This window comes from Meleagris gallopavo, chromosome 1 (assembly GCF_905368555.1).
Source record: "Meleagris gallopavo chromosome 1, MGAL_WU_HG_1.1, whole genome shotgun sequence".
Classification (NCBI taxonomy): Eukaryota; Metazoa; Chordata; class Aves; order Galliformes; family Phasianidae; genus Meleagris; species Meleagris gallopavo.
In genome coordinates, this window is record NC_139404.1 from 103,254,959 (window position 1) to 103,268,650 (window position 13,692).

A 13,692-nucleotide genomic window follows, 5' to 3' on the forward strand; every position below is an offset into this window, starting at 1 on the left:
AAGAAAGACAAAATTTATTGGCCAAATGAAATGAGAGTTGTGCCAAAACAGGTTACAATAGAGAGTATGAGGAAGGTTCAGATCAACAAACACCTCTCAAATCATAAGTTAGTCTTGTTAATACTTGAAAGAAGGCTTGGTAGAAGGTAGCCTCTTGCCGCAGCTTGCAAGCCAGAACAGTAAAATGTGCTTACCAGAAATGTTACCTAGATGTGCACTGACTGGTCAGAAGTGTGCTTCCTCAAGCACTAATGGCAAGCAGAACTCAGAACTGCCTATCTGTATTAACGAAAGGTAGGGTCCTTCCCAGCACAGCCTTCATTTTAACCTCTTCCCATTTTGTGGAGCTTAAAGGAGTGCATTGTGTGACAAACTCAGGCACTCACATGCCATAGCTTACACCATGGCATAACGTACCCTGGGGCTAGATTTTGTCTAATCCCCTCTTCCCATTGAAATAATATTCAGGCAAGAAAAGGGGGTATTAACAGGAAACAGAGTCTTCCAGAATCCTGTAGATGCCTTCTAGCTAGCAAGGTATTAAGTTATATAAGGGTATTTTATGATGTCATGATTCCTTTTATTTGTTTTATATTTATTTATTTATATTGTGGACAATTTATCTCTTATTCAGCAACAGTGACTGAAAAGCTTTTGGCTCCTTCTCATATCAGGAGATGTACGCTTTTCCTGCTATGAGCCAGTTCCTTGTGTAAGTCTCTGCAGAGCAGCTGTAAATGAAGTAAAAGTACAAATAGATGCAGGCAGATCTGGAAATACTTACACACCAAAGTAACTAGGTTCATGCTAGCTATATATTTCTAGGTGCCGTAAATCACAAACCATGTAAATTGGCCGGAATTTGGGAAACATGGGCCACTGAAATACTGACACTTGAAGGAGCACTTAATAGATCAGCAGGAACTCTGAGTCCAGTGCTTTGCTGGAGGAAGGAGTGAGGACTTCTAGCTGAAAGCTGCTGAAAACAACATGAACTGAGTCCTTTCTAGGCTGCAAGTACCATCAGCTGTAGGCCTGGGTATACTCTACTATTCCTATGCCTCACCTGCATAGCTTATATTACTAGCTAATTAGAAGCTGATTTCTGACACAAACCCTGTGGACATTCAAGTCATTCAAGTGGCAGGCTCCAGAGTAGAAGAAATACGAGACTGCAGAACAGTTATTTTGGTAACACAGCATAGGATCTCTTATAGAGGCTCATGGTGAAGGAGCAAATATATCCCAGCTGTGCTCCAGGGGACAAGGCAGCAGGATGCTGTGAGCAGAATAGATGCAGAGGCATGGTTCTGTAGCAGTGCCACGGCTCAGGGACATGAGGAGGGTTAACATCTCCCTCTGCAGCTTCTGCTACTGCTGTCTTGTCATGTGTGGGAGAGAGCACTTCATCCATTACTGTTTTCTTCACTGGCAGTTACAGGGTTTCCTTGTACCTAGATTCTTCTAGCTTAGATTTTTGAACAGTTGGAAAAGTATACTTGACGCTCAAGTTTAAAATAAGGTAATAAAGCAAATCGTGCAAAACAAAGCTGTAGGCTTTTGAGCAGAAGGAGCTCAGTTCCTGCTTCCATCCAAGTAGTATAGACCTCCACTTGTATCCTCTACTTGGCGTCTGTGCTGGCCCTCGCTCCATGCCTGTGTGTGTGCAAGGAGAGGAAAACTGCACCAAGTGCTTAGAGGCTGAATTCTGAACTCCAAGCCACTTGTAAATAACACCAAATAATGGGCTAATCTCCTGTAGGCTAAAGGAGCCTCCAACAGGCACATGAGCTGCTGAGATGCTGCTATGTGGCATGGGAGAGAGATGGTGCAGCTTTGCAGAATGCCATGGTATAGTATTCACTCGTAAGGAATGGCCTGTTCTGACAATAAGTATTTTTAGCATAGCACACTGGCAGAACTTGGACCTGGAATATAAAGATACCAGCACCATTTCTCATAAATGTTTTTGCTAGAATCAGCAGCACAAATGGCCCTTTTCTGATGCACAGGCAGGACCCTGTGTGCCATGCTTTTGCATAAATTACCATATTATTATGGAAACTTTCATTAGGAGTATGCAGCCCTAGCTTGGTCCGGAACTCCACAGTTTCCCCTTGTCACTTCTTGTTCTCAGAGCTGATATCTGGGCTCTACAAAGCACAAGCCACGCTGATTTGATAGTGTGAAATCTTTGCTTTCAATTGATTTTAAAAGCATGCTCCTTATTCTTTTGTGGGTAGACACGGCCCAGAAAACATAAAGCACTGTAAGCCAGCCAGCAGTTTGGGATGAAAGCAGTGAGCAGCTGGACTGCAGCACCAAAGTGAAAAATTGAGAGAAGGGGTTCCTCTTATGGGAGCCCTGGTCCTTCATCAGCATTTTACTTTTGATGTAATATGGATCTGCGTTTGAGACACATTTTCTCACTCACAACATCTTGTGTCCTGTGCATAGCAATGTGAGAGGAAACAGCAGCCAGTCAGAAAACAGCAGAGGGTGTGAGCAGAGGCTGTTGGCAGTGCTTGGCACAAAACTCTCTGGCCAGCTCCGGCTCTTCCATCACCTGCAGCTCTTATGTGGCAAGAGGCAAAGAAAGGAAGGGAAAGCTCCTACGGTCTGAATTGAGAGAAGCTTTGAAGAATCGGAAAACAAATTGCTACTCATTAAAGCCTGCGTGATTTATGGCATGTCATTTGCATGCCAAAACTTTCCTAAACAAAGCTAATTAAGGAGCTGAAAGAGCCTTGCCTCCAGAAACAAGGCTTTCTGCTCTAACTGTTGAATAGCTGCAGTCAGGTTTGATAGTTTACCACTGTGTTAAGAGCCTCTGCTTCATGCCCGTATTTCCATGCCACCCATAGAAGCGTGCGCTTCAAGGGACTCACCAGCACACACCATGTGTAACAGGCAGAAAGACAGTGACAGAAACTGTAACTGACAGAAAGGAATGAAAAATGAGTGTTTTCCCAGCCATCCAGAGCTACCCTTTCTGCCACTGCTGGGGTGTCACCAACCTTCTGGCGTTCTGAGAAAGTGCTTTTCAAGAGGCAGTTTATTTTAAACATCTGGTACCAATTTAGCAAACCCCATAAAATGTAAGCTTAGTTCAAACAGTACTTAGATGTTCAGGAAGAAGACACAAGAAATGTTTATATTCTCCTAATTTGTGATTTCTTTGGGACTGCTGAGTGGGACTACTCACTCATTTACTCAAATTTAAGCATGGACTGAACCTTGTCCTCTTTCAGATGCTTCAGTGAGATGTATGACCTGAAGGAACAGGTTGCCCAAGGAGGCTGTGGATGCCCAATCCCTGGAAGCATTCTAGGCCAGGCTGGATGTGGCTCTGGGCAGCCTGGTCTGCTGGTTGGTGACCCTGCACATAGCAGGGGGGTTGAAACTGGATGATCATTGTGGTCCTTTTCAACCCAGGCCATTCTATGATTCTATGATTCTATGAAGGAGAAGTTATCCCCAGCATCAGCTCTGTGTTGCTGCAGCTGGTTTGTTATTAGACCCCCAAGCAAGTTTCGTTGAAAATAGCTTGGGCGTCTCTTCAGCACACACTGACTCCTCTGACTTCACTGCAGATACACTTCTGTAATGTCTGTTTGTAGGAGATAGTGCAGATGAAGCTGCAGCTGATGAAAAAGTGGCCTTTGGTACTGAGTACACAGAATTCCTCTGAGCTGAACTCATGGTTCAGCCTTTTACTGGAGCTGCCAGGACAGCTTGGGGAGGTAGCAAGGACACATACAGAACTGAGAGAAGGAAACTGAACAGTTTTTGACTGTACTAAGTGCCAAAACCTTCCTATACCACAGAGAGCTGTTAAGTAGTGCTTGGTTTGTTTTGTTTTGTTTCGTTTTTGTTATGGGTCTCTTCTGTTAACGTTTGTGCTGTCCTGCAGAAGCAAGCCAGCCTTAGTTTGTTCACACACCTGTGACACCAGCCAAGCCTTGCAGAGCTCTCCAAAAGCAGGCCTGCCAGGAGCTTACAGGCACATGACGGTAGAGGAGCCAAAGCCAACATGGATGTAGGTGATAAGGAGTTATTAACTCTCAGAGAACAAGAGCAAACATCTACCAGAGGCAAAATGAAACATGCACTCACTGTATCACTGAATTTGTAGAAAACCATCAGCGCAACAGCTGGCTCTACCTTAAGACACTGCATGCACCACAAAGGGCAGGAGAGTTTGTAGAACATATAATTAATTTCGCCAGATTGCTGTTATTTTCCCAATCTATTCATCAGTTGGATGTGATGATCCTGAAGCTCACTTCCAACCTAGATGATTCTATGATTTATGAATCATCTGATAGTTCCTCCTGATATTCTCCAGTTGTTTTCATGCTTGCCAAAAGATGCTGCTTAGCTGCCTAAAATGTCCACCTGAACACATTCTTAGCTGATGGCCAGAAAGACTAAAATAACTGAGTTATTTAAGCAGAGCTATTCAGTATCTCAAGACAGATTTCCTTGCCTGCTGAACAGCCTTCCAAGTATTAGGTTGTTAGGTCCCGAGAAACAGAAAGTTGCTCTCCCCTAAAATCTATCTTCAGCGCTGATCCCTGGGCCTTTTGCCAGACAGATCAGCCCAGTATCTCCTGATGTTCTTTTTACATACATGGCAGTGCTGGTATCAAGGGATTCACTGTAAATCACAGATCTACCCCAAGTACATATGTTGGAGGTCAATCTTCTTTGCCGAGAACCTCAGTCTCAGCTCTCTTCATTCTTTTCAAATAAAACTCATTTGAGAAAGCGATGGAGTGTCTTTGTGAACGTGATTTCTCCTTTCTCTGTAGAGGCACAAATGAGCTTAAGCAGCTGGAAGGTGAAGATGCCATGTTTGTCTCAAGGTTTTTACAGAAGGAAAGATAGTTCTAATGAACAGAGAATATGTTGTCAAATCTATAGAATGTTGCTGCCCAGGGAGAACTAGAATGAGAAATATTTGTCATCCAGAGAAATGTACCAAAAGTGTGAGGAAACACTGACTAGAAGCAGACATCTTGTGAGCAAAATGTTCCTTACTCTAGACTTTCAAGTTCTGCATACTTTCTGCTTCAAAACTAGAACCAGAAGGTATTTTTGCTCTTTAAATTGGGGTTTAGCTGATGTGGATACTGAGAATTCAATCACATTTAGAGATGTTCTTTTTTTAAAGCAGAATTTTAGAAGTTTATCTGATACACAAACTTTCCCATTCAAATTCAGCTTTGGTGTAAAATCTGCTGACTGTGTCTCATTCATTTATAAATCGTGGTGGAAGGTAGAAGACTTGAGTGAAAAAATCCCCGTCCCAGCAAATGCAGGCAGGTGCAGCTGTGAGCATTAGTACAGTGCACTGTAGGTGCCTTTGACATTGCCTTAGGCATTCAAATTTGGCAGCCTGTTGGGAGCAGTGCAGCATTTTGTATGGCAGAGAGAAGTCAAACGATTTTCTGGTTAAACATTGAGCCTATTTTGACCTCTTGGCCATAGCAGAATGGATCCTAGCAGTACCAAGCAGAGTAAATCATAAGCTACTCTTGATTTCACCATAGACCTAGCTGTTGCGGTGGACAGAAATTGATCTCACTAACTTGAACTGAAACTGGGTATCCAGTCAAACCATGATGATAATCCTGGGAGAGGAGAGGGAGACCTGCAAACAGCACTGCATCGCCCTTCATTGGCACACTTAAGGTGGAGCAGGTGAAGCAGGTGGTGAGCTGTGTGAAGATGCTTAGTTCTTCCAGGTTATCCTGAAAAGAATAGAGAGGATGTTTGCAAGGCTCCTCATTTGAAGTTTGATTGAATCTTACTGCAACCTTAGTATACGACTGGAAGTCATCATGAGGGAGCCAATTTGCTGCAAATCCTCAATTTCATAGAATTAGCAAGGTTGGAAAAGATCTCCAAGATCAACCAGTCCAACCGTCCACCTACCACCAATATTTCTCACTAAGCCACGGCCCTCAATACCACATCTAATGTTTCTTGAACACCTGCAGGGACAGTAACTCTATCACCTCCCTGGGCACTCCTGTGGAGTGTCTCTTAGCATCCAACCTGAATCTCCCCTCGTGCAACTTGAGGCCTTCCCCCCAAGGGAAGTCCTCAAGTCCTATCACTACTTACATGGGAGAAGAGGATGACCCCCACCTCGACGTAACCTCTCTTCAGCTAATTGTAGAGGGATAAGGTCTTCCCTGAGCTTCCTCTTCTCCAGACTAAACAATCCCAGTTCCCTCAGCCGCTCCCCATAAGACTGGTGCTCTAGACCTCTCACACAGAAGAGTTTCACTGCTTTTCTCTGGAAACATTTCAGGGTATCAGTGTCCTTCTTGTAGTGAGGGACCCAGAACTGAACACAGTACGCAAGGTAAGGACTCACTCATCACGTGCTGACTTCCTTGCATTCACAAATGTTAATACCTAATTCTGACATCCCGCTTAGGCAAGCACAGGTGTGTGAAGTTGATAGTAGATTAGTATCTTTAGCTGTGCATGTAGCAGTTATTATGCCTGATAACAGCAGAGTTGTATATTTATTGGATGTGTTTTCCTTTCAGACTGCTTGTCTCACACAGCACTAGAAGTTTTATCAAAGAGGTGTTATGGGAAGCAGCGATGCAAAATTATTGTCAGTAGCCAAGATTTTGGAAGTCCGTGCCTACCTGGAGTGGCAAAACACCTGAATGTCAGCTATGCATGTGGTAAGAGCAAATGCATGGTATTTTTAAAGCCCTCATTCCCTGTAAAAATGTCTTACTGAAATAAGGGCTTGAGGTTATGCATCACTCACAGAACTGAGGCAACACAAACAAGGAGGAAGAGTTTCTCATTTTCTTTACCATGATTAATATATTTGCATCGTGGGAAGGCAGAGTTCCCTGCAGTTCTTTTTCTCAAAAGCCAGAGCCACGAGACAGCAAAGTATAGTACAAATACAGATGAGAGAAAAATGATTGCGGGACTTCAGCGCAATGCCTTATATAGGTGTTGAATCCTCTTAGGAATGTCTTTCTCTGGCTGAGGACTGGAACAGATTTCCTCAGCCTCTGCTTTTGGGGATGAACTGTGACCCTCAGAGGTGGCTGTCTGACATGCCGGTGGATGCATCCAATCAGTTTTACCAAGTTACTGCTCTGCTTGCTGTGCGTAGCCTGGGAAGCTGTTGGCTTCAAGGAGCACTGGCTATCTGACTGCTTTTGGGAACAGCCATGCAGGACTGACTGCCAGATCATTGCCCACCTGAGGATCAGAGGAAAGGGAGCCCCAGCTGTTCCCTTGCTGGCATGAGAGAATTTCTCTTCCAGTCTTGCCATGTGTACGTTGTCAAGCAAGAGGCACTGCAGCAACTCTCCTCTTCACATTGTTGAAGAGAGCTGGAGCCTGTCTTTGCACTAACAAACACACAACATTATTGTGTGTTTGCCTTCATGCTGTAGTAACTTTATGAATGTGTTAATGGAATTCTCTTTAATTAGAGTAAGGATAATTACAACAGATTGTTCTTTCTTACACATCCGTATACTGGAAAACAAGCGTATGTTTGTTTGCCGTGAGGTTCTGCATTCTGATTTGTGGTGAATTGTTTTTGCACTAACGCATGGATAATAAATAGTGCCTGTGTGCTTTGCTGGCACACGTCGAAGACTTTTTCTTCTGCCAGATCCTACTGAGCTGTGCGGTCTGAAACATTAGCCAATGGTTTGCAGGTCTAATTATTTTCAGATCATCTAGGGAACATGGGAAGAGGCTGGGCGTGGTCCAGAATGGCATTTTACATTCTTTTCCCTCACTAGAAGATCCCTGCTAGCCTGACGCTTCCCAAGCTGAGGTAAATGGGCATTTTTCTGAAGTGACAGGGACAAAGCTGAGCAGACCCTATTTTCTTGGGGCTGTGACACACCTGAAAGCATGATCAGGAATGTGAAAAATCATACTCCCTACTTCAGAGGTCAGCAGCTAGTTAGTGTCTGCGTGCATTTGTATTTTGTGGTTAACAACTTAGCGGGAGCCAGGAGATGCTGTTTTTTCACAGTCCCAGTCCCACAACCTCCTCAGCATCACCTGAAGTCTGCAGAGACTATAATCTACCAGCTCCTGCTGAGGCAAGGAGCAAGCCCCAAGAAACACAGCTTCTGCCTGCATGTCCTGGATGTCTCTGGCAGTTTACAGTTGCTTGCTGGCTCCTGCTCTGCCTGGCAAAGCAGAGCTGCACAGGACCTAATGTAGATTAAAAAATCCTTCTGCTGGTATCAGCTAGTTTGTCCAGTGACCTGGGCACACCTTATCTTGGTTAAAGTCCTTATGAATATAGTGTGTCTGAAAAGAAGCCCCAACAAAAATTAATAATGCAAGCAGCCAAGAACAGTACAAGCAGCTGAGAGCTTTTGTTGCCTGTGACATTCTAAATCAAGCATCCCCCTGCAATAGATATTTGCATGAGCAAAGGATGCTGACTTGACAGGAGGTGGGACAATGGGACAAGACAAGGCCACACAGTCTGACAAAGCTGGTCCAGGTGTGTGTCCAGCATCAGGACTTTCCTGCCCATCAGAATGTGGCACTCCCAAAGCAGCACTGCAGATCCCTTGTGTACTGCCTTCCTGCTACTTCCGTAGCACACTCTCCCACCTCTCAAGCACACTGCTCCTAACAGCCAGGTCTGTGAATTCAGCACGTGGTCTGAAAGGAAATCAGCCTTGTCCATCAACAAAAATATTCTGTCTCTGCAGAACAGTTAAGAATTACAGTGGCATACAAGCCAAAATAGAAATTAGTTCATTTGTCCCTATCTCTGTTGGCTTTCTACTGCAAACAGGAGCAAAGAATTCTAAAAAAATCCTTCGTCTGGAGAGGCAACTGTTATAACTTTAAGCCCACACATACAGAAGAGTTCTGCTCAGAAGAGCTATTTTTAGTTGTTTTGAATGTAAAAACTATGCTAAGCCCCAAACTTCTGTCTCCTCTGTTCCATTTGACTTTCTTTAACACTTCCTATTGGCAAATGTTTGTGTATAGGATATAGGTGGGCTTCATACTTGGAATTTCTGCCTTTTTTTCCCTTTCACATCAGTCTGAAAATCAGTCAATCTGCCTTCATACAATACAGAGAACAAGTGCCAAGATCTGAATCCATGAAGGGCCCATTCATCTTGTGCACAATCTGAGAGCTCTCCATATCTACACGATGTGCTTTCTTTTAGCTCTTTTATTTGTTTTAACAAGAGTGGGAAAACATCCCAAGAGAAAAAAAATAAGTGAGAAGTACCCAGCAGCACCCTGCTACCTCATCCTGAGCACCTTCCCTCTCTGGGACCGCTCACTTCAGGGGCTCTGCAGAGAATGTCAGACAAATCTTCAAATGTTCTTGGGCCATTCTGACAGTGAGTTGAATCTGAGTCAGCAATGTGCCAGGGCAGCCGAAAGGGCCAACCATACCCAGAGGTGCACCAGGCCCAGCACTGCCAACAGGTGAGAGAGTGGGAACAGGCTGCCCAGGGCAGTGGGCACGGCCCCAAGTGCTGGAGTTCAAGGAGCATTTGGACCACTTTTTTAGACATAGGGTTTGGACTTTGGGTGGTGCTGTGTGGAGCCTGGATTGGACTCAGTGTTCCTACTTGGTTCCTCCTGCTCAGGATGTTCTGTGATTCTGGCTTTTCCCTCTTTTCTCTTTTTCCTCTACAGCCCTTCTTTAGTAGAAGGGCTGCTCCACTCCTGTAGGTGTGTGGGGAGATCAATCCCCACCTGGGGCTGCCTCCCCCCGCAAACCCTGAGGAGCCAAGCTGTGCTCAACTCTTGGCAGGTGAGTGACCCCAGAAATCCAAGTTTCAGGGTGTTCACCTGCCATGAGGTTAAAATGCAACCATGTGAATGTCAGCCAGTAGCTGATGGCATGGCACATAAGAAACACAGCTGTGGCCAGGGATTCCAGCAGGCACCATTTCTCCAACTGCTGCCATCCTTACAGGGCATAGCTTGAGGTACCACCATCAGAAACCCCATACTCCATTCATTTAGAACGCAAACACTCCTTGGCTATGAGGGTACTGGAGCACTGGCACAGGCTGCCCACAGGCTGGGGAGTCTCCTTCTTGGAGATGTCCAAAAGCCACCTGGACGTGGCCCTGGGTGTCCCTGCTGGAACAGAGGTTGGGCCAGGTGGACCCAGGGGCCCCGGCAGCCTCAGCCACTCTGTGATCCTGTAATGGGGAATGGTAATTAACAGGGGATCTGGTTTGCAAAACTGACGTGCATCATTTGCCTTTCTTCTTTCCAGTTCCAAAATTCATCCTCACAGCTGTCAACCACCTGGTAACTCACAACAATTCTTCCGTGAAGCAGAATGATGGTGAACATGGTAATTAAAAAAATAATAATAATAAAAGGTTTACCTTTGATTGCAGTAGGACACTGTAGTACAGCAGTGGTGGATGTAAGGGAGGGGGCAGTGGGAGTGCTTCTGGGACAGCTTCTCTCTGCCTTGCAGACACAGCTGTCACAGCAATCAGGAGGGAAGAGCTCATAGGAGGCCCCACAGTTAGCTGTATGTGCCTTATGCTGCTTCTGAGGAGCTTGCTCCTCCTAAATGCAAATAAAATGAATGATGTGGCCAGTGCATATTTGCTGTCATGACTGATGAGAGCACTGCAGTGATTGGACTGGGAAGTCCGTTCGGCAGCTGTGAAGTTAATGAAGTAAATTATTTCTGAAAGCTTAATGGGAGGAGACAAGGTGGTTCGCGTGGTAATAATTTATTTTTTAAAATAAGATTGCTGTTTTACATGTATTTGATATTTTCAATATCTTATTAATTATATTTTACTTCAAGATTTATTTTAATATTTGTTGTATTTACCAACCATTATTTGGTTTAACAATCTGCAAGGTTCCTATAGCACAGTGCTGGTCTGCCTGTGTTTTGGACAGACTTGTTAGTTCAAAAGGGATAAGGGGAATATTGATGTGATGGTTTTATCATCTACAATGTGACTGAATTTGTTCTACCTCCTCTCACTGCAGGTATCGATATCAATCCAAAGGAATCGAGATCTCCAAAGAAAGATGGCACCATTGTTAGCAACTCCTTGGCTACATTTGCATACATTAGAGGTAGGAAAATGAGGCAGCTTGGTTCATTAGGTGGTGGCATTTTGGAAGGAAGGGGAAAAGGGAAGATGACTTCAGAAGCTCACAGCTGGTAATCCCACATTTATAGTAATAGTATTATTACAATATAATTACAGTCCTGTGGATGGGACTATCACAGTGTAACTGACATTTATAGAATATTTTCCATCCTGAAGGATCCAAACTCTTTTAGGGACTGCAGCCAAGATTTTTTTCAATTAATATTTTCAATGGGGGCTGTTGGTTGTTTGGTATTTTTAAAAATCTGGTTCTGATCTGGGAGCAGTGTTGGAGACATCCATTTTTGGAAATGTTGGTTTACATAAGTATAAGGATCACTGAAAAGCACTAAAGAACCAACCAAACAAAGAAAGCAGCCATTTCCAGTATGGGCCATGACAGGTCTTGTGACTTAGCAACGCTAAGGCAGATTTCATTGAGGCCAATAAATTCACGGTCACGAGATCTCTGACACCATGGGAGAAGTCTAATGGATTTCAGAAGTAAGCATTAAAAAGCAACTCCAAAATTAAGATTTCTACTCCTCTAGAAAATGGCAGAACCATGCAGCTGTGGAGTCCCTGCCTCTTTTGTTGCTGTGCTGAGATGCTATCTCAGAACATGTTGGAAACCAAAATGTTCCCTACCTAGCCTGGGCTGGAAATGCTACCATAGCTCCTCAGAGCATGGAGCTGCTCATCCCATAGAATCAAAGAATCATTAAGATTGGAAAAGATCTCTAAGATCACCTAGTCCAACCCATCCCCCACGCCCACTGCCCGCATCGCTCAGTGCCACATCCACACAGTTCTTGAACACCTCCAGGGACAGTGACCCCACCACCTCCCTGTGCAGCCTGTTCACCACTCTTTCTGAGAAGAATATCCAACTTGAACTTCTTCTGGCACAATTTAAGGCCATTCCCTCTCATCCTATCGCTGTTACCTGGGAGAAGAGGCCAACCCCCACCTCGTTGCAACCTCCTCTCAGGTGGTTGTAGAGACTGATGACATCTCCCCTGTGCCTCCTCTTCTCCAGACTGAACAACCCTCATGTCCCCTCTTTGCGAAGGTAAGACCTGTTTAGGCAGGATGGCTGGAAAAAAAGTGGTGTATTTCTGGTAGGTGATTAAGAATGCTAACAGAATGGTGAGATAATGTTATTTGAGTATCCTTTTAAGAGATTGTGGGTTTTGCACAGCAAGCTGAAGAAGCAGAGATGGTAGAGGGATCAATTTCCCAGTGCGGGATGTTTCTGGGGCAGGATGCAGCAAGTCTCCCCCAACCCCACTGCCACTATGGCCGTAGAGTGCAGAGCACTGGAAATGGCAGCTGGCTGCTCTGTAGCTAGACTTTGGCAGAGCTGGAGAAAAGTTTATGCATTGGATTTCTAATTTCAGATCACCCGGAAAGAGCTGCTCTGCTGTTTGTGTCCAGTGTTTGTGTGGGATTAATCCTCACACTGTGTGCTTTGGTGATCCGCGTGTCCTGCTTTAAAGACTTCCAGAAACTGCAGGGAAAGAAGGAGCACTTGGTGCCAGAAAGTGATGGAGTGGATGAGAGCAGTGAGAGCGAGGAGGAGGAAGATGAAGACTCCTCTGGGTCAGAGCTGCCGGACGAGCTGGCAGAACTTTATAGACCTTCTTACTCAGGTTATAACTCAGCGGAAGCAGCGGACCTGGCTGAGCGGATAGAGCGGAGGGAGCAGATCATGCAAGAAATTTGGATGAACAGTGGTTTGGATATGACACCGCCCAGAAATATGAACACATTTTATATCAATGAGGAATAGTGGCTTATTTCGGATGATGCTCTTGCCTTTTTTTTTTTTTTTTTTTTTTTAAAAAAAAGAAGAAATGTACCTTCTGTGAAGGAACATTTGTAACAGTACAGATAATTATTTGTAAAGTAAGAAGAAATACATACAATAAAAAGAGAGTTTCAAGCCCTTCACTGTCCATAAATCATTCTGTGGAAAAACACATGCATAAGCTTTCATAGCTTGCTTTTCAGTGTCATTTGGGATCAATTGCCATATGCGGTTTATGAAATATTAGGAAAAGGAGGAAAATAGCTGAGAAGTGCATTGTAGAGAACAGCCTTCTGCATTAGGGCATGGCACTTGTAACCAGTTGGTGTGTTGCAGCTCATAAATCACATAAGTATGTGCTGTTGATGAGAAATGTGTTATTAACAGAAAGAGCAGAACAGAATTAAATACAGGTGCTTGAAACTGAAGTCTCATTAGAACATACAGGGAGTGTGGAAAAATAGCGTCTCCTCAATATCTGTTTGGCTGCCCTGGCATCCCAACATCCTTTGAGGGAAATGTTTGATCATAGAATCATAGAATGGCCTGGGTTGAAAAGGACCACAATGATCATCCAGTTTCAACCCCCTGCTGTGTGCAGGGTCACCAACCAGCAGACCAGGCTGCCCAGAGCCACATCCAGCCTGGCCTTGAATGCCTCCAGGGATGGGGCATCCACAGCCTCCTTGGGCAACCTGTTCCAGTGCGTCACCAACTCCTTAGTGAAAAACTTCCTCCTAATATCTAACT

At 44.5% G+C, this 13,692-nt stretch overlaps 1 protein-coding gene across 6 annotated transcripts in view; it reads left to right on the forward strand.

Annotated features, from left to right (window-relative positions):
• EVA1C (eva-1 homolog C) overlaps nucleotides 1-13,085 on the forward strand; it is a 37,013-nt gene extending 23,928 nt beyond the window's left edge. For 5 of the 6 annotated variants that reach the window (XM_085241948.1, XM_085241915.1, XM_085241933.1 and 2 more), the window contains 4 exons: nucleotides 6,567-6,710; nucleotides 10,283-10,363; nucleotides 11,026-11,115; nucleotides 12,533-13,085. In XM_085241948.1, the coding sequence (XP_085098074.1) occupies nucleotides 6,567-6,710; nucleotides 10,283-10,363; nucleotides 11,026-11,115; nucleotides 12,533-12,924 (707 nt within the window). In that variant the 3' untranslated portion in view covers nucleotides 12,925-13,085. The remainder of the gene's footprint in view (nucleotides 1-6,566; nucleotides 6,711-10,282; nucleotides 10,364-11,025; nucleotides 11,116-12,532) is intronic. The other variant, XM_085241921.1, reaches the window with a different exon arrangement.
• Nucleotides 13,086-13,692: the final 607 nt, after the last annotated feature.